The sequence below is a fragment of the Ornithorhynchus anatinus genome, chromosome X1 (genome assembly GCF_004115215.2).
Source record: "Ornithorhynchus anatinus isolate Pmale09 chromosome X1, mOrnAna1.pri.v4, whole genome shotgun sequence".
Classification (NCBI taxonomy): domain Eukaryota; kingdom Metazoa; phylum Chordata; class Mammalia; order Monotremata; family Ornithorhynchidae; genus Ornithorhynchus; species Ornithorhynchus anatinus.
The window spans coordinates 76,331,644-76,352,965 of record NC_041749.1 but is presented as its reverse complement, the minus strand read 5'-3'; the positions used below and the strand labels follow the sequence as shown (position 1 = coordinate 76,352,965).

Below are 21,322 nucleotides of genomic sequence, written 5' to 3'. Positions count from 1 at the left end.
AGTTGCATAAACAGAGAAAAAACATTTCACTAAAGTTTCTCAAATCTGGGAGGTGTGGCAAATCTAGGGTCAATGTTATTGTTTCCAAATGTTTGAAAGGATCGCTTATCACCTAACAATTTCCCTACCTTGATCCCCTACAATCTCAGATAATTTTCACTATTGTTTACGGCAAATTTATGGTCCCACTAATATTCAGAGTTTTAGAATGGTCATTCCCAAGTTGGTAGTTTCTATACCTAATACTAGATGCTAATACAATAGCTGGTTAAAGGATGTTAGCAAAGCCAGGCAGTAAAAGGGTATGCAAGATGATGAGAGAGAACAATATAGTGAAGGCTATCTCAGAAAATATCATTGTACTTTAAGTCACAACACAGAGCTTATGTTTACTTACCTCTTTTTTTCATTGATTCTAGTTCTGGAGGACGGATTCCAGTGCTCTTCACTTCTGATTTTTCAAACTTTTGAAGAAAAAAACCACAATTAGAAATACAAATAAGCTTCATTTCCTAACACCACTAGAAAAATAAAAATATATGAGTACCATTTGTATGTGGAAATTTAGAAGAGAAATATTTCCCATTTATCCCCAAGACGCTCTCCTCAAGGAACACAATCTAACACGGAAATTAGACTTATTCTAAATATAAATGCTTAGTTCCAATTCACTTACAAATCTGACTGTCCATTTATTAAAAAAACCCAAAACTGTATTTTGTACTTATTAATTCACCCTCCAACAAGGAGCCACTTGTAACAGAAGTAGGAGAGTGAGATACTGGAGCGGGAATGGGTCTAAGAGTTATGAATGTGATCCTGAACTACCAGGAAGAGATTTTCTTGACATTGTTTTCCTCATTGGCATATTCCTTCATTCTCTAGATTTCTCCGACCAGAGGTAACAACTGTACACTTTGAATGCAGGGGTGAACGTGGGGCAGAGCTTCGAATCAAATGGATTTTGAGTGGGTGTGGAGTCCAAGTGTGGTTTTGTGGGTCCAGCCCTCCAACAGAGACTTTAAAAAGCTCCTGGCTAGCCCCAGTGCCCGGTGGGTGAGAGAAGAGTCCCAAGGCTAGCAGCAGAGCCCAATGGGGATACGAGTGCCCATATGGGTGGGCTCTGGGGCCTGCAACCTAGTAGCCAGGCAGCAGTGAGAGAAATCTCCCAGACCTCCCTTCAAGCTGCCACCAGTCTGCTGATGCATATAGGAAAGGAGACCAAGGTAAGCCTAGCTCCCACCTGAACCATTACTGGGCAATGGGGCTGGGGCTATGAGGGAAGTCTAGCCAGAGTCAGGGGTGAGAGGGGAAAAGGGAGAGGGAACACCTTCTAGGTGCTTGGACCTGGCTGAGGAGCCACAACCTACCAGCTGGGGGCAAAGTGGGGCTGCCCTCTTGGCCCCCTTGGCAGATCCCATCCAGATCCAATGGGTGGGGCAGGCAGAGCGAGTTACTTACCCACCCCTCCAAACCCCCCGCCACCCACCGGAGGCAAATCCTATAGGGAACAATGGCCTTCCTGCCCCATCCCCAGAGTTAGCACTCCTGCCTCTGACTATTTGAAATTTCAAAAGGTCATTAGGACAATACATGGTAGAGTATTTTGTTTGTTCCTGTACTGACCTGCTTCTCTTGTTTAAGGGACACACTCACCACCTGTCCAGCCAGGGCATGACCTGAAGACGGATCTGTAGGTGTGAAAGAATCACGTGGCTCCTCAGCAGAAGCTCCATGGGCATCAAGGTTTGAAGCCAAAGCAAGAGCAGGAAGCAAGTCTTCATTTAGAGACCCTAAATTAAACTCCCTCCCTTCCTGTTCCAGAGGAGTCCCTGCTGAGGCCGAGGAAGTAGGAACATGCTCCTGGTAGAGCAGATTGCGTAACTTCTCATCTAGACTCTTAATTGTGCTGTCCACGAAGCCGACCCTGGGAGGTGGGCCTTCCCCATCAGACTCAAATACAGGTTGGGGCTGTGGTAGACTGGTACTGACATTGGTGGTGGTGGCTGTCAGCTGGGCCTGGCTCGGCTGGCCTGGTTGCTGGGGTATAGCCATGGAGATTTGAGGGGGGCTCGGCAGCTGAGAGCCTGTCAAGCTAGGGGGCTCGGACACCACAGCCGCTGGAAACTTCTGGCTGTGGACAAGATGCAGCATTCCGCTTGGCTGGCTGGTCTCTGGCCCAGGAGCGGCCTGTGATGCTGGCTGGTGTTCTAAGATGGACTCGGCTAGAGGACCAATTTCTACCGCTAGGCTAGAAAGGGTAAGGGTAGATTCTTGGGAGCCTACTGAGCAGCAGGTGACCTCCCAGGCTGGAACACAGATGTCTTCTTCAGTTTGTTGAGTTGGTTGACCAATGACCCCGGCAGTCAGCTGAGTATCCTGGGGCTCTAATGGCAGAGGGGTGCTGTGGGCGGGAGTGCCAGGCTGGCTGGACTGAACTGGCTGAATCGGTGAACCCCCTAACTGGCCCATATTCTGCACTGAGTCTAAGATACGTGAAGTAGGTTGTGGTGGAACTTTAGCTGCTCCCTCTACCTCACTGGGTAAGACAGCCAAAGGTACAGAGGCGGGTGTTAAGGGAACTGAGGTCTCGCTGGGATCATCGATGACACTAATTTGACTATGAAGCTGTTGACCAGCTTCGAGGTTCGGCTTTTCCATCAATGTTTGCTGGTCCTCATGAGGCTCCGCATCTGGAATGAACAAAAATGCACTTCTATCTATTTTAAAGAAAGAACGTGATCACCCAGAAATTGGCTTTAGATTTGCTCATGAGATTTCAAAACTGAGAAAAGATTCGGAAAGAAAGCCCAAATGAGAAAACATGGTGGGCAGCACATTTCTGATAAAAATCAGTCCGGGGAGCATAACCTGCACTCTGCTGTCTCCTGGCTGTAGTACTTGGAAAAATCATGGCACTCTGCTGCTTTCCCTCCCTCCCTCCTTCCTCCCGCCCCATTTTTTTGGCTACTTGGGCAGGTAGGTGATAGCAAAGACAGAAAGGGAAGGGAGAAGGAAGTGTGAAGGTGAGAGAAGGAGATAAAGGCAAATAAAATCCAACACAAGCTCATTACAACCTATGTCACACAGTCTTTGCAAACCACCTTTGCCTAGGATGGGGAGGAATGGTAAAAAGTTAGGACACTCCTAACTCAAGTTCTTTCTCAGCCTTCGTCAGGGAGGTCTTTCAAAGAAAAGTCTCTCGTGCCCATACCTTGACTTGTTTCAGGCTGCTGGGTGTTCAAAGGAACTGGTGGAGAAAACTCGGGAGCCTCTGTTGTGCGGTTTTCTGCTACTGGACATATTATGAACCACCGCTTTCCAGTATGTAGAACTAGGGGCATCATGTAAAATAAAATGAGTCAGCATGGAGGTAAGATGTTCCAGCCACTGTCATGTTAGAAACAACCCCTGGTTTGGATAGCCCTCTGTAGGGGACCTCTGTCAGACCTGTTCTGAACCTGCCAACACTTGATATTTCAAGGTGGGATTTAGGAAAAACAAAAATGCCTCAAAGATGCCTTTTGCACTCCCCCGCCATTATTGCATCGCCACGCACTTTCTCCACGTAAACTGCCAATGCTCTATACTTCACTCAGACAACAGTGGAACTTCTCAGATATACAAAGAAGTCTAGATTCTAGACTGTAAGCTCATTAGGAGCAGTGAACATGTCTTCTAGTTCTCATGTACTCTCCGAAGCGCTTAGAACAGTGCATAGTAAACCCTAAATATCATTGATTGACTGACTGATAAATATAGCACTAGAAACTACCGTAAGAACTTTTGATAATTTCCCTCCCATTCCCTCTGAAATGAGAACAAGGAACAACGCCAGTGGGCAACTGTGCCCTTGGTGACTCTGAACTCATTGGCTTCAGGAGTGAAGCAAACAAGTCCCCAAAAGGCCAGTGGCCCATAAGTCCTATGAGGCAGGCCCTTTCCTTTCTGAATTTTTACTCAGACACCAACTATTGATGAATCTCACAACTCTGAACTTCAGGCCAGTGCAAGAAGAATGAGGACAGTAGAAGTATAAGTTGCTTTCTGAAAGAGAGACATGCCTACTTTGCCTTTCTGAAAGAGAGAGGGTACAAAGACTGAAAGTTATTTGAGGGCTGGGACCATGTATATTCCTTATTAGGTCTTTCCAAGTGTGTAATATAGTGCTTACTGGCCTTCGAAAATTTCTTCTGGACTGATAGATAAAATAGGCTTACCATTCTGTTGATATACTGGGGCATTTACTTGGGATTGCTGATTCTCCTATTTAGAAGAGCAGAAAACAGGCCAGAAATTTCAATTAGATTCTGTCTATAAAGATGAACTTTCTTAAAATATGCCTGGGTAAAAATCTTCTACTTGTTTATTTATTTTTCCCAGACCCAAAGTATTTCCAGCCCCTGCTTGAAGGAATTATGAAAAATTCATTCATTCATTCATTCAATAGTATTTATTGAGTGCTTACTATGTGCAGAGCACTGTACTAAGCACTTGGAATGTACAAATGGGCAACAGATAGAGACAGTCCCTGCCCTTTGACGGGCTTACAGTCTAATCGGGGGAGAAAGACAGAAAAGAACAATGGCAATAAATAGAGTCAAGGGGAAGAACATCTCATAAAAACAATGGCAAATAAATAGAATCAGGGTGATGTACATCTCATTAAACAAAATAAACAAAATAAATAGGGTGATGAAGATATATACAGTTGAGCGGACGAGTACAGTGCTGAGGGGGTGGGACGGGAGAGGGGGAGAAGGAGAGGGAAAGGGGGGAGAAGAGGGTTTAGCTGCAGAGAGGTGAAGGGGGAGGGTAGAGGGGGCAGAGGGAAAAAGGGGGAGCTCAGTCTGGGAAGGCCTCTTGGAGGAGGTGAGCTTTAAGTAGGGATTTGAAGAGGGGAAGAGAATTAGATTGTCGGAGGTGAGGAGGGAGGGCATTCCAGGACCGCGGGAGGACGTGGCCCAGGGGTCGATGGCGGGATAGGCGAGACCGAGGGACGGTGAGGAGGTGGGCGCAGAGGAGCAGCGCATGCGGGGTGGGCAGTAGAAAGAGAGAAGGGAGGAGAGGTAGGAAGGGGCAAGGTGAGGACTTTTTGTTTGGAGCGGAGGTTGATAGGCAACCACTGGAGGTGTTTAAGAAGGGGAGTGACATGCCCAGATCGTTTCTGCAGGAAGATGAGCCGGGCAGTGGAGTGAAGAATAGACTGGAGCGGGGAGAGAGAGGAGGAAGGGAGATCAGAGAGAAGGCTGACACAGTAGTCTAACCGGGATATAACGAGAGCCTGTAGCAGTAAGGTAGCCGTTTGGGTGGAGAGGAAAGGACGGATCTTGGTGACATTGTAAAGATGAGACCAGCAGGTCTTGGTAACGGATCGGATGTGTGGGGTGAACGAGAGAGATGAGTCAAAGATGACACCGAGGTTGCGGGCCTGAGAGACGGGAGGGATGGTCGTACCATCCACGGTGATAGGGAAGTCTGGGAGAGGACCGGGCTTGGGAGGGAAGATGAGGAGCTCAGTCTTGTTCATGTTGAGTTTTAGGTGGTGGGCAGACATCCAGGTGGAAACGTCCTGGAGGCAGGAGGAGATGCGAGCCTGAAGGGAGGGGGAGAGGACAGGGGCAGAGATGTAGATATGCGTGTCAGCTGCGTAGAGATGGTTGTCGAAGCCGTGAGAGCGAATGAGTTCACCAAGGGAGTGAGTGTAAATGGAGAAAAGAAGAGGGCCAAGAACTGACCCCTGAGGAACTCCAACAGTTAAAGGATGGGAGGGGGAGGAGGTGCCTGCGAAGGAGACCGAGAATGACCAGCCAGAGAGATAAGAGGAGAACCAGGAGAGGACGGAGTCCGTGAAGCCAAGATGAGATAAGTTGTGGAGGAGGAGGTTGACAGGGTCAAAGGCAGCAGAGAGGTCAAGGAGGATTAGAATGGAGTAGGAGCCATTGGATTTGGCAAGAAGGAGGTCATGGATGACCTTAGAGAGAGCAGTCTCGGTAGAGTGGAGGGGACGGAAGCCAGATTGGAGGGGGTCCAGAAGAGAATGGGAGTTAAGGAATTCTAAGCAGCGAGTGTAGACGACTCGTTCTAGGATTTTGGAAACGAAGGGTAGTAGGTAGATAGGGCGATAACTGGAAGGGGAAGTGGGGTTGAGAGAGGGTTTTTTTAGGATGGGGGAGACATGGGCATGTTTGAAGGCAGAGGGGAAGGAGCCATTGGAGATTGAGTGGTTAAAGATCAGCTTTATGCATAGTGAAGACTCGAATAAGAACGCAAACACTGTAGTTCAACATTCCAAGATAGAAACATTTAAGCTTACTTCTTTTGGGTCCAGACCACGGGCATTGTTAGACTGAGGGCTTATTCCTTGATCAGAGTTCCGTTCACCCTCAGTGTCCTCACTGAGCATATCTTCTGCTTTATCAATGATATCTTTCAGCTGCTCAATAAACATCTCCTTCTCAGCCTGCAATATGAATTCATTCTCTACCTGCAAATACAAGGAAGGCAGAGGAATGACTCCTGCCTGAGATTTCTCGCATTGAACCAAACAGCTATTCGTTTGCATTTGTCTTTGGAAATAAAGGGCTGATGAATATTAGAATGCTTTGCTGAAGGCAAAGGAGGATTCTTCTTTGCTGAACATTATTCAGAAGAGCATGCATGTCTATTCATGTGGACCAGTTTAGTGTGGAGTATTGTTTGGAGGGATTAGATTACTTCTGAGTCCCTGTCTAGCTATATCATTTATGCCATTATCAAATATACATATTAAGTGAGTTGGATGGAAAGGCAAAGGCAGAAGGTGGAGAGTTTGGAGGAGAATAAAGTATATTCTCCACCTCAAACCAAACTAAAGATAATGTAAATCCTGACAGAGGTCTTGGAGTCCAATTGAAAATAGCCCCAGAATGGGAATCATGAGAACTAGGTACCACTGATTCTGGGCCTTGATTTTCCTACCCATAAAGGGGGAGTAGTAACAGCCCCCTAACTTACTATTATATATAGTGTAGGCAGTTTATAACTCAAGTATATTCTTGCTGTTTTAGATTTAAGGAGTTTTCCCAAAATGAGAAACTTCATACTGAAAATTATAAATTTTTCATAGTCTTAATATTTCATTACTTCTTAAAGGGAAAGATCGATGTAAAAATCAATTCTTTGCTATGTGGAGTTCAGACTGAAAAGATGAAAGGAAATTTTACCATGTAAGTAGCAATTTCTTCAGGTGCATCACCATCTAAGTCAAATTTGAAGGTCACCATTTTGTGATTGTGTGTTTCCAATTGGCATTCTACCATTTTATCTCCTGTGTTACAGACCTATGAAACATTTACACCAATCAGGATCACTTAGATAGCCCACAGTCATGCAGTTTACATATGCCCCCACATGTTTGCTTGCACAGGCACACAAAGTCTCCTTACATTCAAAATGGTTAATTTGGGTCTGTTGGCCTTTTCTTGGCGTGAGCGAGTGCGTGTCGATTTTCTGTGATGCTTCTTTGAAGACTTTCCTTCCTGTTTCCCACTTCCAAAAGCACCGTCACAGCCATCACTCATTTCTTTCCCTGAAGGAACCTCAGAACCACCATAGCTATGACATAAGCAAAAAGGATTTAAAGAAACAAACAAAAAAAGGAAACAAATACAAATTCTGGTCAATCTGAGAACAGGCAGGTGTAGTTTGTAATTGAAAAACAAGTGTGCGAGCCGAACAATGGCTTTTGCAGAGCATAAAGCTGGCAACTCTTGCGGAAAAGGGAAGAGTCAATCAGATAGGAAATTTAGTCAGTCACTCTTTTCATTGCATAGCTATCATGAAAATTCCCTGGTATAGGGTAACATTGGTTCTAGGAGCCACTTTGCAAGAGTAGCCAATCACATAAAGTTTTAGTCAAAACAGCGAGCAGCAACTGTGATCTATTCTGTAAAGCTGGGCAAGAGCTCTTGAACTACCAAGCTATGTTGTAGAGTAGCAGATGAGCTACAGACTAATAATTGCAAGTTAGACAGGCACTCCAGAAAACTCCCAAGTTATTGTTTTGCTTCCTAGTACATTTTCTGGCACTCAGAGTCTGGAAGGCAATCAATCAATGGTATTTATTGACTACTTAATAATAATGATGGCATTTGTTAAGTGCTTACTATGTGCAGAGCACTGTTCTAAGCACTGGGGTAGATACAGGGTACTCAGGTAGTCCCACGTGGGGCTCACAGTCTTAATCCCCATTTTACAGATGAGGTAACTGAGGCACAGAGAAGTTAAGTGACTTGCCCACAGTCACACAGCTGACCGTGTGCAGAGCCCTGTACTAAGCACTTGGGAGAGTACAATAGTTAGTAGACATGATCCTTTCCCTCAAAAACCTTACAATCTAGTGGAGGAGACAGACATTGAAATAAATCATGGATAAGGGAAGCAACTGAGTAGCATGGCCTAGAGAAGCAGCATGGCCTAATGGATAGAGCATGGGCCTGGGAGTCACAGCCAAAGTCACAGAGACTGGCAGAGCTTCGTCCCTCCTAATGTTCTGCAGTTTGTGGAGGCCTGAATGTGCCAAAATGCACCAATTTGGAAGAGAAAAATCCAACCTTGACCTAATCCTCCTCAATCACTCTGTCACTTTTCACAAGGTTAACCCACTCTCTTACTAGAAACTCTCTGATTTGGGACTTCCACTAGTTTTCACCTTACTTTTCTGACCACTCCTTTGCTAGCCCATCTTCCTCTCCTCACCTTTCAACTTTGGGTATCCCCATGTGCCTAATACAGTGCTCTCTAAACATTGAGTGAAATCTTCACATAGATTATTCAAGCTCGAAGATAGTGCTATTGATGGAAAGATTTTTATCAGTGTACAACGTGGGCAGATGTGGTTGATATAACCAATGTGTGATTGACTATCCCTTCCACTCTGGGGCATTGAAAGACTGTCTCTTGCCACACTGTTGCATTTATTACCCCCTGCACCTGGAGATCATCAAAGTGTTTTGTGGAAGGAACCATTTCTACTATTCAGTGGAGTTGTAGCGGGGTGGATGGGCTTACATTCTTCAGGGATATGTAGAAAGACTGTACTGGTGAATTCAAGCTGGTGTAAGGCTCAGTAGGCACTTTATAAATACTGTTGATTTTGGTCTCGAGAGTCGTTGTCCACTCTCCCACCCATTACTCATTGCTCATGCCCTTCCCTGTATCTAGAACTTCCTCCTCAAAATCTGCCAGACCATAACACTCCCCATCTTCAAAGCTCACCTAAAATACCACCTCCTCAAGGAAGCTTTCCCAGATTGTTTCCACCACCTCAGTCTGCACCATTGACTAAGCCCTCATTTCCTTATCTCCCATTCCCTTCTGTGTCATCCTGGCATTTGGATTTGCATGCTGTAGTCACCCCACCCTCAACCTCACAGCACTTACATACATAGCCACAATTTATTTGTTTACATTAAAGTCTGTCTCCCCGTCTAGATCGTAAGCTCCTAGTGGGCAGAGAACGCATCTACCAACTCTGTTGTACTGTACTCTCCCAAGCATGTAGTACAGCGTTCTGTCTACAGTGAGCACTCAAGAAATATGATTGACTGTGGTATCACAGGCCCAGGCCACAGAGGATTGCAACACTTGCCCTTGCTACTGCTTCCCACCACTCCCCCTACCTTGGTGGGGCCTGCTCATACTATTTCCCACTTCTACTTCCACCCCTTGGAATTCCTGCTCTCCACCCTGGTTAAGGGAGCTTTTTTTTTTTTTTGATTGGCAGCTCTGGGCCACGTTATTCTTTAGGTTGGGGCTTTGGCTTGGCCATGCCTGCCATATACATAGACACACTCATCCTCTTTTGGTGCATTTGTGATTTCTAAAGACAGGCCGTGCAGTATTTTACTATTCAATCACTTCCATTTCGAGTGCAGAGGGGTGATAAACGTATAATAAAAAGGTAGGTTCTATGGGACCAAGTACAAAACACCACATACACATCCATTCTGATTAATTATATTTTAGATAGTGGTACCTTTCACAGCTTGGCAGTAGTGTGTGCTTTTCCTGCATTCCCTGCTCCTAAAAAAAAATGAATTTAGCATGTAATAATATTGCTACATCTATAAAGATCTATAAAGAGCAAAGAAATCCTTCATTTAAAAATGACAAGAGTTCTATAAAAGATTCATTTCTATTTAAAATAATTTAGTCAGTATTATTTTACCTCAATGTATATCCATTAATAGTAAGACACAAGAAGAACTCTGAGTAATCTAACAAATACATACAGATTAAGGAAGAGTAAACTTTATCCAACTATCAAATATTTAGAATATCATTAATTTCTAAAACCTCAAAGAATCTATTAAATGATTTCGAACTGTATAAAAAACTTGAAATCTCCCTATTAACCCCAACTTCCTGTGACTTGAGACTAAATCATAGTCTGTTAAGTAGCCATAGGGAGAGACAAGGACATTCTACCTCTTGGGATGATTCTGCTGTCAGCTGGATAGTTGGACATGGAATTGGTACTGAGGGCCCCAGAAGTTGGGATGGATCTGATGCGATCAGGAGACCAGTGGTCGGAATAGGCAAATTATGTTCTGGCACAGATGTGGTAGCCAGGATGCCAGGATGCTGGGACAGACACTCTTGAGCAACAAGGGGAGGTAACATTTCAGGCTGGAACTGTAAAGGTGGAGACAGGATTGCTGAGGGCTGTACTGGTAAGACAGGTACAGAAGCTCCGATATCCACGGATGCATATGGAGGATGTCCAACAATTACTTGCTAGAGCACAATGAAACAATGGCGTATATTAGTTTTCTGAAGATTCAGCCAAGTTCACTTGAAAAGAACATTATTATTCATGAAAGTAATCTTTAAGAGACAACTATCTTGATAGAACATCTTCCCAGATTGAGAGACTGTATGGGAATTTCTGGTTATGAGCTGGAAGTGACTTCAATTCCATTTCAAATTTTAACAAAAAATCTAAATCAGAACTCTTTATGCACATGGCATGGATTTTTAAGGTTTTATCTGGTTTAACCCAATTTCCATTGCCTGAATCCTTTAAATTAGGACTAAATCTTCCCAAAACTCCCACATATAATTGTTTTAAATGTTACATTTTTCTTCTCACATTCCAAAATGTAGATTGGCTTTTTTTTCCTCCCGGGTTTCCCTTTTTCCCACGGGAGAGTCTGGCATTTCCTGGGGCAACCAGCACTTGAGGTTTTGCTTTATCTGTTTTGAGAGTGCCATCATTCTTCTTGCTCTACTAAGAATCTTCACTTCAAAATCAAGGTTGGATATCACTAAGTTTTGGCCTGATGCTGGAATCTGACAATCTAAAGTAAACAAGGTTGCCTTCACATTCCTAATTATGCCAGCAGACTGATGTGATGTTGAAAAAGGGTTTAGCTCTTTGTGTCATTTGCAGACAGTGAAAGGAGCAAAAATTCTGAAGAAACTTTGGTCCTGTAAATGTTGTGTTTTGAATTTTTTGAAATTTTTGAAATTTAAACAGAATTCTTGCTTATATAAAAATTAGGCTCCCTACCCCATAAAAGCCTAGTTCTAAACCAGAAAAATCCATGCCTTTATAGGTAATATTTTTATATAGGACTATAAAATGAGTTTACAATGGTCCTGAACACTATCCTTCATTTTGTAATTAAGCTCTGAAAAAAAACTCTTTATGAATTTCCCAAGTTGTATTTTAAGGGATAAATTCCTAACTCAGTTCATTTTACATCCAGTTGAACATTAGAAGAGAAATCCACATGCAAACGAAGACACCTCAGGTGGCTTGCTACGGTCTTACAGCACTACATTTTGTAGCCTCAAAGCATGCACCACCATTAGTTCAGTGCTGGCTAATAATGTGTATTACTGTTCTAAAAACAAAGAAAACCAAGCACACACACACACAAGCACAAAGTAAATACTTGCCACCTTGCATAAGAAGATCTTGGGGAGTTGAAAGGGTTTTTCTTTTTTTTGTTCTTTTACGCATATTTAAAGCCAATCATGTTAGAACTATTTAAATGTTATTTAATGCTGGGGAGAAATCAGGGTACAAGAGTCTCATATTATGAAGTGTGTTTAGGAAAGCCTTCTATTAAGAATGGCAGAGGAAGACAAAGTAAGTAACAATTTGAAGGTGCCAAGAATTTCATGAAATTCCTCACTTTCAGAAAGTTGAAAAAATGACTATGCTTTTTCTTTGCAAATGCTTTATCTGGAAGAAAACAGGCTGCCATGATATGGCTACTTATTTAGCTATTTAATTACTTGGCTGGTAAATAACCCTACTCCCAAAGGAAAGCTGAGTCACCACAGGACTAGTGTAGTCTCTCTCAAAATCTGACAGTTCAAGCTAAACTTCATTTCATGTTGTGGTTGCTTTTATAATCATCCTAATGAAATGTTGAATTTGTCCATAGCTATATTGCCAAACTGATGAGAAACATCTCAGAAAGCCTGCTATAGAAACCAAGCCTTTCTTGGAAAAGAAATAGTCTTAAACCAGATACATGGCAAAGGAAAGGCATCAGAAATTTCAACCAAACATTCATGAGGGTTCCAGGATAGGCTGCTAAGAACTAAATGAGCTATATTTGAAAGGTAATGTGCCTTGAATGCTTACTTCTCTCCATTCAATATATTTCCTGCTTGTGCAAGCCTTTCATAATTGCTAAGATCTTCTCTCCAGTCCACTTCACATAAAGCTGTATTTGAAATTTACTCCTTTAGGCAGGAAAGGCAGCTCATTAAATACTGCTGCAACTGCTAATGATGGCCATCTTCTGAGTTCAGGCTAGCAACTTTAACTAAATGCCTTGCAGTGCTCAGGTGGCTCTTTTGCCAATACACTTCAAAACTACATTCTGGAAATGGTCTGCCACCAATATTAACTTTCAGTTGAACCAGACTTTGTTCCAAGTGGGTCAGCTCATACTCCAGAATGAGTTTCTGCAAAAATAGTTTTTTGTACTTTCTTTTTTGCACATATCCCTAAAATGTAGTCCAAAGGCATTCTTAGAATGAAGAAGTTAACTTCACTCATGGAATATCACTGGATGCCCACTCCCACAGTACTATTCTTTGCTTTCTTTCTTCCACGTACTGTCATGTCTGCAGATAACTGTTTTCAATGTGGCAACAATGAGATGGCTTTTGTGGCTCTTTGCTCTTTATTGCTGAAACTTGAAATTTCTTTCGAATCCTTCTATCCAATTTAACAATAAGAACTCAATAAATACAATTGAGTGATTGACTCATTAGTCGACAGAACATTTTTTCCTGTGGCCTTCCCCTATAATAGCCCCCAATCCCGAAAGCAGCTCCAGGTCTTTAACCAAAAATACACTGAAGGTGCCTACTGTTAAATCAAAATGTAGTTACAAAACTTCCTTTGGAGTCAATTTTCAATTATCCACGGGAGGGTAGGGTGGAAGGTAACAGTGCAATCCACAGAAAATCCCATAACTTCATTTCAGTCATTTATTTTGACCTCCTTTCCCCTTTCCTGGAGCTGTTCTCAAGGAGCAAAATGGACTGATTTGAGATTCAGTCTTTCCTTTCCCCTTCTCTCTGGTGCTACTTCTCCCTCCAGACTGTAAACTCACTATGGGCAGGGAACGTGTCTGCTAATTCTATTGTATCATACTCTCCCAAGCGCTTAGTATAGTACTCTGCATGTAGTAAGCGGTCAAGAAATACGATTGATTGATACTGAGTGGTGAAATCACCAAAGGAGGGTAAAGGGGGATAAGAAAGGGCCTGAAAAATCCACAACCGCTAACGATTCCTTGAATAATTGAGCATTGAACAATTGCAAACCCATTAAAGTAGCGTGAGGCTTCCCAAAACAGATGATTCTAAGAACACCTTTAAACAATCAATTCCTGAATTCCACTGCAGACAGAAACCAATGTCAAATTAATTACCTGGTTACCAGCCCCCGATGCAGGAGTAGCCTGTTCTGAAGGATGAATTATGCTTGGCTGAAGGGGCTGAGCAAATGAAGGAAGCTGCGGCAGTGGCTGCACTTGCTGCTGGGAGACTGCTTGCAAATTCTGAATGTGATGGGGAGAGGAGGGCACTTCATTCTGAATGATCTGCTGGAATGCAGTCCGGTATATCGGTTGAGGGGCAAGCTGAGCTACAGCTGGGTGCATCGGCAAGGCTCCTATTCCTTGCGGGGCCATGGCAAGTATAGGGATTGTTGCAGCCGGCATGTTTGGCACTATCGTTTGGCAGGGCATGGCCAAAGGAGCCACTGTAGTATGAGGAAGTTTGACAGCTTGCAAAGGTAGGGAGGGTGAAGCCGATGCCAGAGGTGCGGTGGGGTTCACGGGAAGGCTTGGCAAAATCACAGCTGGAGAAAAATACTGAGAGGGAGCAGGTACGGGGGGTGCATTTGCAGCAGGTAGGTTAGAGAGCTTTGGAGGAAGGCTGTCAATTCCTGCCAGAGGAGTGATTGCAGGAATGACAGGAAACTGAGGAATCTGAAAAAGATAATATCAGATCAATTGCTGGAGCTTTCAGTAACGCTACAAATCAAGTCTTAATCGCCTTATAAATGTCATTTGCGTTCTGCTAATTATGGATCTATTCATCTTCCTACACAGTTTTACAGGATTTTATCGTCACCAAGCCCAAAGATGCTCCACTAGAATCCTGAAAATATCATAGAAGGAGTATATGCAGATTCCACTTGGGGTGGCATTTTCTGTTGGAGGAGCAGAGAAAAAGACTGTTGAGTAGTTTTCCGGATGCAGAAAACACATTTTGACTAGGAAGCTAGACTTCACAAATTTAAACAGAATTTTGATTTGAAAAGCAAATTGAGCATCAGAAGGCTTCAAAAAGTTAAAAAAACATATCAGTCACCATGCAAGCTGCTGCTTATTCTTAGCATTGGACTCTGAGATCTCTCTGGCTATGTGATCTGGAATTTCACTGAAAAACTTTATCTTGCCAATTTGCTGATGAATGGTTCAGAATAATGAAATGGCAGCTCATGGACTGATCAACAGGATACTCATACACTTTAAATGATATGCTTATACATTTGTTTAGATTGCATGGTACTATTTGAGATCACTTAGAGAAAAAAATCACAAAAAAAGTACTCAACATCTTTTTAGCAAATTAAAAATGACATTTAATATTGATTCAATGGAAAATCATTTTGAAAAAAAGTCTTCTGGAAGGCGTGTTTGCATCCCAGACACCCCTGTCCTGGTACTAGTGCAATAGGGTTGGGAGATAAACCTAATAGGGCACAAGAAGCAGTGCGGCCTAGTGGAAAGAGCCTGGAACTACGAGTCAGAGGACCTGGGTTCTAACACTGGTTCTGCCACTTGTCTGTTATATGATCTTGGGCAAGTCACTTCACTTCTTTGTCCCTCAGTTATCTCATCTGTAAAATGGGGATTAAGACTGTGAGCCTCATGTGGGATAAGGGACTGTGTCCAACCTGGTTATCCTGGATCAACCCCAGTGCTTGACACATAGTAAGTGTTGAACAAATACCATAAAAAACCAAACAAACCAAGAAAAAAAAGTAACCCAAAATGTACTAGTCTCCTCATGCCTAAATTGGAGAGAAAGCCAACCATCCAATAGCCTGGATTATTAAAAACTGTTTTCAATCCTTTAAATGTGCAGTGATGGGATGGAAAAAACATGTAACCTTCACAGATTTAAGGTGAACTTTTAAATTTTGGATTTATTTGCCAGGAGAAACAAGAGTCAGTTCTTTAAATTATTGTTTAAAGGAAACAAGACATCCTTGAAAACAATGGATTCACGCTAAAGAGGTATGTTTACCATGAGTAATTTCAAGAAATTGAAAACTAAACATTTTAGAGAAACTCAATTACAGAAGCCTAATTCAAATTACTCAAAGATGGTGTATTCCCCAGTATGAAGGAACAAAAATATTTAAGGTAGAATTAAAAATTGGTAGTTCACTCAGTAAGGCATATTTTATCATAAAACCTCAATGTTAAGGAATAATAATGGTTACTGTGGTATCTGTTAAGTGCTGACTATATTCCAAGCACTGTACTAAGCGCTGGGGTAGATACACGATAATCAGATCCCATGTGGGGCTCACATTCCAAATAGGAGGGAGAACGGGTACTGAATCCCCGTTTTGCAGATGAGGGAACTGAGGCCCAGAGAAGTAAAGTGACTTCCCCAAGGGCACACAGCAGGAACATGGTGGAGCTGGGATTTGAACTCAGGTCTTCTAACTCCCAGGTTTTTTCCACAAGGCAGTGCTGCTTCCCTAAATAATTCAGCAGATGTTATGAAAACAGATGTTTCAGAGATTTGTTGACACTGGAGTTGGAAAATTATCTAAATTTGATATGCTTCAGTGTCATAAGAAGAAACTGGATGCATTCTACCCCTCTCTTAGCTACACTGTTCAGATGCTCAGTGATTTGGATGACACCTTAAGAAAAAAAAATCATTTTCCTTGCCTAGGGTATAGTTATTACATTCCGGCTTGCTACAATGGGGAGAAAACTGAGTGGAAATGAATTTGTGACAAATTTTATGCAGCTGCTTTTATTCAAAGCAAAATGTGTGCAGCATTTCTTCTACAAGGAAAGGGGAAAATTTCAACATTTAGCCCCAAATGAATAATGGCTGACATATGCTTTAATTAATGATGGATGCCATGAAATTTAAACTTTACTTTCTCAAAAAAATTTTCCAAGTGGCTTTTCCAATAAGTAGGCCTTAGGAAAATAGCTCATTTCATGGCCATTTATGATGACAACGCTCTGCACACAGTAAGTGCTCAATAAATACGATTGACTGATGACAAGGGTTACAGTTTTTGTTAATGAATATAGCATTTTACAATTTGACTCCACTGTCTTTTGTGTTAAGCTTTATTTACAAAAATAAATAGAATGTGAGCAGTTCAAAATGTTTCAGCAGAGATGTGCCAAAGAAATCTCGGCTTTTTTAAAAAAGTTAACAGCATGCATTTATTATCAAAATTTCAGCCAATTTTATGGTGCAACTGTACACACAGTCACCTGAGATTACCTGCTGAACTGAAATACTGAAAACCAACCACGGATGCAATTCCCTTACCTCTAACTAGCCATTCTCCACTTTAAAGCACCTAGGTGGTTACTAGTGGGAAAGTTTGAGATGTAGAGGGAGGAAAGTTAAGGGTGTTAGGGTGGATGTCAAGGAGGACAACGATCACACTGCAGCTTCCGGCATCCTACTGTTCTTGTCAAAGTTAGAGTACTGGGCTGGATGGCCCAGTGGCCTGATCCAGTAGTAAATGCCTTTATGTCATTCTTATGATTTAGAGAAGTATCAATCTGGAAAATAGCATTGGTGGAACACTACTGACATTTCTGGCCAAAAAGACACCTGGAAAATACCATTATGGCTGCTCTCGGAGAAAGGAGGGCCTGAGGATGCTCGGAGGAAGGAGAAAGAGCTGTAATTGGAAGGTTTAAAAGAAAGATGGCTCATGTTTGGGTTAAATGGTTAACATTTACTTAGGCTTTTAAGCTTGAAGAAAGGGCAAAGAAGGTCCAGAATGAAAAGGACAAATTAAAAATCACTTCAAGTGAACAGCAACATTAATTTTAGTTACAGCCTTAGAAAAATAGTGATAATCTTCAAGCAACTCAAACAAGCATTTCGTTTCCATTTTATGCTGCATAAAGCAGACTAACTAGGTTCCAACAGCCTCAGAGGATTTTATTTTTGTCACTGCCATTAAAGATTTACATGCATATTTGCAAAGTGAACTGAAAAAAAAAGCTTCATTTCCTGTTATGTTCATCCAAAAGCCCCTAAATAACCCCCTCTCTAGAGCAGATACAGACAGTATATATAGTTTTTACAGACAGTAAATTCTGTGCCCAACATCCCCAGTCAGGGCAAACTTACCTGTGTAGCTGGTATAGGAGGGTGCTGCTGCAGAGCCACTGCCGGCATTTGGAGAGGTTTTAGCTGAGAAGATGTGGTCACCTGAGAAGTTGGGGTTGTATACTGGGGCAAGAGATGGGTAGTCGACTGAAGAGAGCATACAGATTGACTCCCAAGTATCTGCTGCAGTTGAGCTGGCTGAGGCAGGGGTGGTGGCTGCGGAAATACATCAAATAAACCATTTCCAAATGGAGACCCAAACCCCAGTATGGTCACTTCCCAAGTAGGATACAGTCAAATCAAACAGCGATATCATCAACGTATTCTATCAGCTTGAGCCTCCTGGATTTTGAAGGCCTGTTTATTCAGTTCTGTGGAACTGGACAGGACAAAGGTGTCCCTGAATTTACATGTCCTTCAGAATAAAAGATAATTTGATTTCACCACACCATCTGGGATGAATACAGAAAACCTTATCTCCAAAGAACTTAAAGCACTCTGAGATCTAATGCCTCATTTATCCCGAGTTTTTGATTACCATTTAAAAAAAATTACCTGGGCTCAAATAATCCCACAGAGTAGGGATTGCTATCTCCAAGATTCAATTTAACAAAGAATGAAAGAATGAAGGTTAGCCAAAGGGGCTGCTCTTTTCATTCATGTGTGAATAATCTCTACATTGTAAGCTTGTTGTGGACAGGGAATGGGTCTATTTACTGTTATAGTGTACTCTCCCAAATGCTTAATACAGTGTTCTGCACACAGTAAGGGCTCAATAAATACAATGGACTGACTGACCGACCAGTCAGTACAATTATGGGACGCAAACAGGTACTAAGAGAAGACATCAAATAAATACAATTAAAGGGAAAAACTAGGCAGAGGCAGCAACACCTGTTTCATTGTAATTTACTGTGATTGGTGAACTAAGCTGATATTTTTGAGCCCTGGTTCTTCTCAGTTTTTCCAGACAGAAATACAACATAAGAAAGGCTAAATGAGGAGTCTAAGTTGCACAGTAACTCGTGGCCAGTGCTAAGACTAGGTCACAGAATTTCAAATCCTGCTCCAGTGGAGAGATAGAAATACATGAGACTACATGATCTCAGTAGTAAAACTCAAGATGGCATTACCTTTATTAGATACACTGCATATCAGGTACTGGATAGGAGACATCAAAAAACAAATGAAGTAAAAATCCTAAGAAGGAAAAACTGAGTAGGGAAACCCAGCCCAGCCAGGGTCACCCAGAGCAGAAGAATCAGGAATATTTTGGAGAGTTTGCCTGTTATCATCAGACAACTAATCATCTTACTGCACTTCTCTTTCTCTCCTCCTATAGATTTTCCTTTTTGGCCCTGCTGTTGGTCCAGTGGAAAGAGCATGGCTCTGGCAATCAAGACACTTGGTTTCTAGTCCTGGCTCTGCATTTAAAGGAATACCTGCTGGGGCTCGGCAATCAGTGGTGGAGGTTTCCGACCTAAGAACTGCCTAGGGGATTTTGCAAGGTAGGTAGGACTGGCGGGAATCCTGAAAAATATTTGGCTGATATGGGTAGCCTGCGGGAGTTCCCAGGGAATTTACCTTTTGGATTTTAGTGCCACAGCCCAGCATTGGCACTATGCTGTGGTTACTTTGGCTGTAACTGGGTCCTTCACACAAAACGACTGTTCTCAGAGGTGCCACTTCTGAGCAGTAGGCACAGTCCTTCATTGGCCCACAATGAGGTACCCTGAGGTAATTCATTTATGGTATTTGTTAAGTGCTCACTATATGTCAAGCACTTTTCTAAGTGCTGGGGTAGATTCCAGTTAATCAGGTCATATAGAACCCCTGTCCCACATGGGACAATCTAATTAGGAGGGAGAAAAGGTATTGAATCCCCATTGAACAGTTAAGGAAACTAAGGCACAAAGAAGTTAAGTGACTTGCCCAAGGGCCACATGGCAGACAAGTGGCAGAGCTGGGATTAAAACTCAGATCCTCTGACTCCCAGGCCTGTACTTTTTCCAGTAGGCAACACTGCTTCTCAAATGAATCACTTGTTCACCTTCTGAAACCTGCCCTAACTTTAGGAACAGTTACCACACTTAACTTCTTTGCCACATTTTTAGAGTAACATGGTTAATAAAGTCTCCCAAATTATTTGGCCTGTCATGTTATTAGATGGAATATGGCTATTTACTGACAATCATCTTTCTGACAAAAGAGTTCTCTAGAAGCAAGAATCTGTAGATGTTCATTCTTCACCCTTACACCTCAGTGAATTAAAATTTGTTTCTTGACTTGCAAGTGTTGGCCAAGCTTGATAGTGAAATGGATCTATCTCCTTTTGGAGTCAGAACTGAGGTCAAAGGGGAAGTAGAAAATATATCCTTGCAGTACTTGCCATCTAGGAACTATATTTCCCAGAATCTTATCAGAAAGAGGGCCAATCAGTAAGCCAGGTGGAGCCCATATAATTCAGGGATGGAAACCGTGGCAGGTTCTGCCCTTGTTTGCTAGAATACACTCTGTGCTTACCTGAATGTTCTGCCCAATGCACTGATTTGTGGTACTCTTCGTCTATGTATCAAAGGAAGCTTGCTTGTACATTTACAGTAGTTTGTACATATGTTGAAATCATAATTTTACAGATTCATTCATTCAATTGTATTTACTGAGTGCTTACTGTGTGTAGAGCACTGTACTAAGCGCTTGGAATGTACAATTTGGCAACAGATAGACACAATCCCTGCCCAACAATGGGCTCACAGTCTATCCCAGCTAGACTACTGTGTCAGCCTTCTCTCTGATCTCCCCTCCTCGTCTCTCGCCCCGCTCCAGTCTATTCTTCACTCCGCTGCCCGGCTCATCTTCCTGCAGAAACGATCTGGGCATGTCACTCCCCTTCTTAAACACCTCCAGTGGTTGCCTATCAACCTCCACTCCAAACAAAAACTCCTCACTCTGGGCTTCAAGGCTCTCCATCATCTGCCCCTTCCTACCTCTCCTCCCTTCTCTCTTTCTACTGCCCACCCCGCACGCTCTGCTCCTCTGCCGCCCACCTCCTCACCGTCCCTCGGTCTCGCCTATCCCGCCGTCGACCCCTGGGTCATGTCCTCCCGCGGTCCTGGAATGCCCTCCGTCCTCACCTCCGCCAAACTAATTCTCTTCCCCTCTTCAAAACCCTACTTAAAACTCACCTCCTCCAAGAGGCCTTCCCAGACTGAGCTCCCCTTCTCCCTCTACTCCCTCTACTGCCCCCCCTTCACCTCTCCGCAGCTTAACCCTCTTTTCCCCCATTTCCCTCTGCTCCTCCCCCTCTACCTTCCCATCCCCTCAGCACTGTACTCGTCTGCTCAACTGTATATATTTTCATTACCCTATTTATTTTGCTAATGAAATGTACATCGCCTTGATTCTA

General features: G+C 42.9%; 1 protein-coding gene across 7 annotated transcripts in view; it reads right to left on the bottom strand.

Annotated features, from left to right (window-relative positions):
• WNK2 (WNK lysine deficient protein kinase 2) overlaps positions 1-21,322 on the bottom strand; it is a 150,515-nt gene that overhangs the window by 35,372 nt on the left and 93,821 nt on the right. For 5 of the 7 annotated variants that reach the window (XM_029050706.1, XM_029050702.2, XM_029050703.2 and 2 more), the window contains 11 exons: positions 17,938-18,132; positions 13,947-14,507; positions 10,471-10,779; positions 10,019-10,065; positions 7,428-7,596; positions 7,206-7,322; positions 6,317-6,487; positions 4,221-4,266; positions 3,215-3,334; positions 1,627-2,693; positions 398-464 (listed from right to left, as the gene is read on the bottom strand). In XM_029050706.1, coding sequence (XP_028906539.1) covers positions 398-464; positions 1,627-2,693; positions 3,215-3,334; positions 4,221-4,266; positions 6,317-6,487; positions 7,206-7,322; positions 7,428-7,596; positions 10,019-10,065; positions 10,471-10,779; positions 13,947-14,507; positions 17,938-18,132 — 2,869 coding nt within the window. The remainder of the gene's footprint in view (positions 1-397; positions 465-1,626; positions 2,694-3,214; positions 3,335-4,220; positions 4,267-6,316; positions 6,488-7,205; positions 7,323-7,427; positions 7,597-10,018; positions 10,066-10,470; positions 10,780-13,946; positions 14,508-17,937; positions 18,133-21,322) is intronic. The other 2 variants (XM_007655418.4, XM_029050704.1) reach the window with 2 other exon arrangements.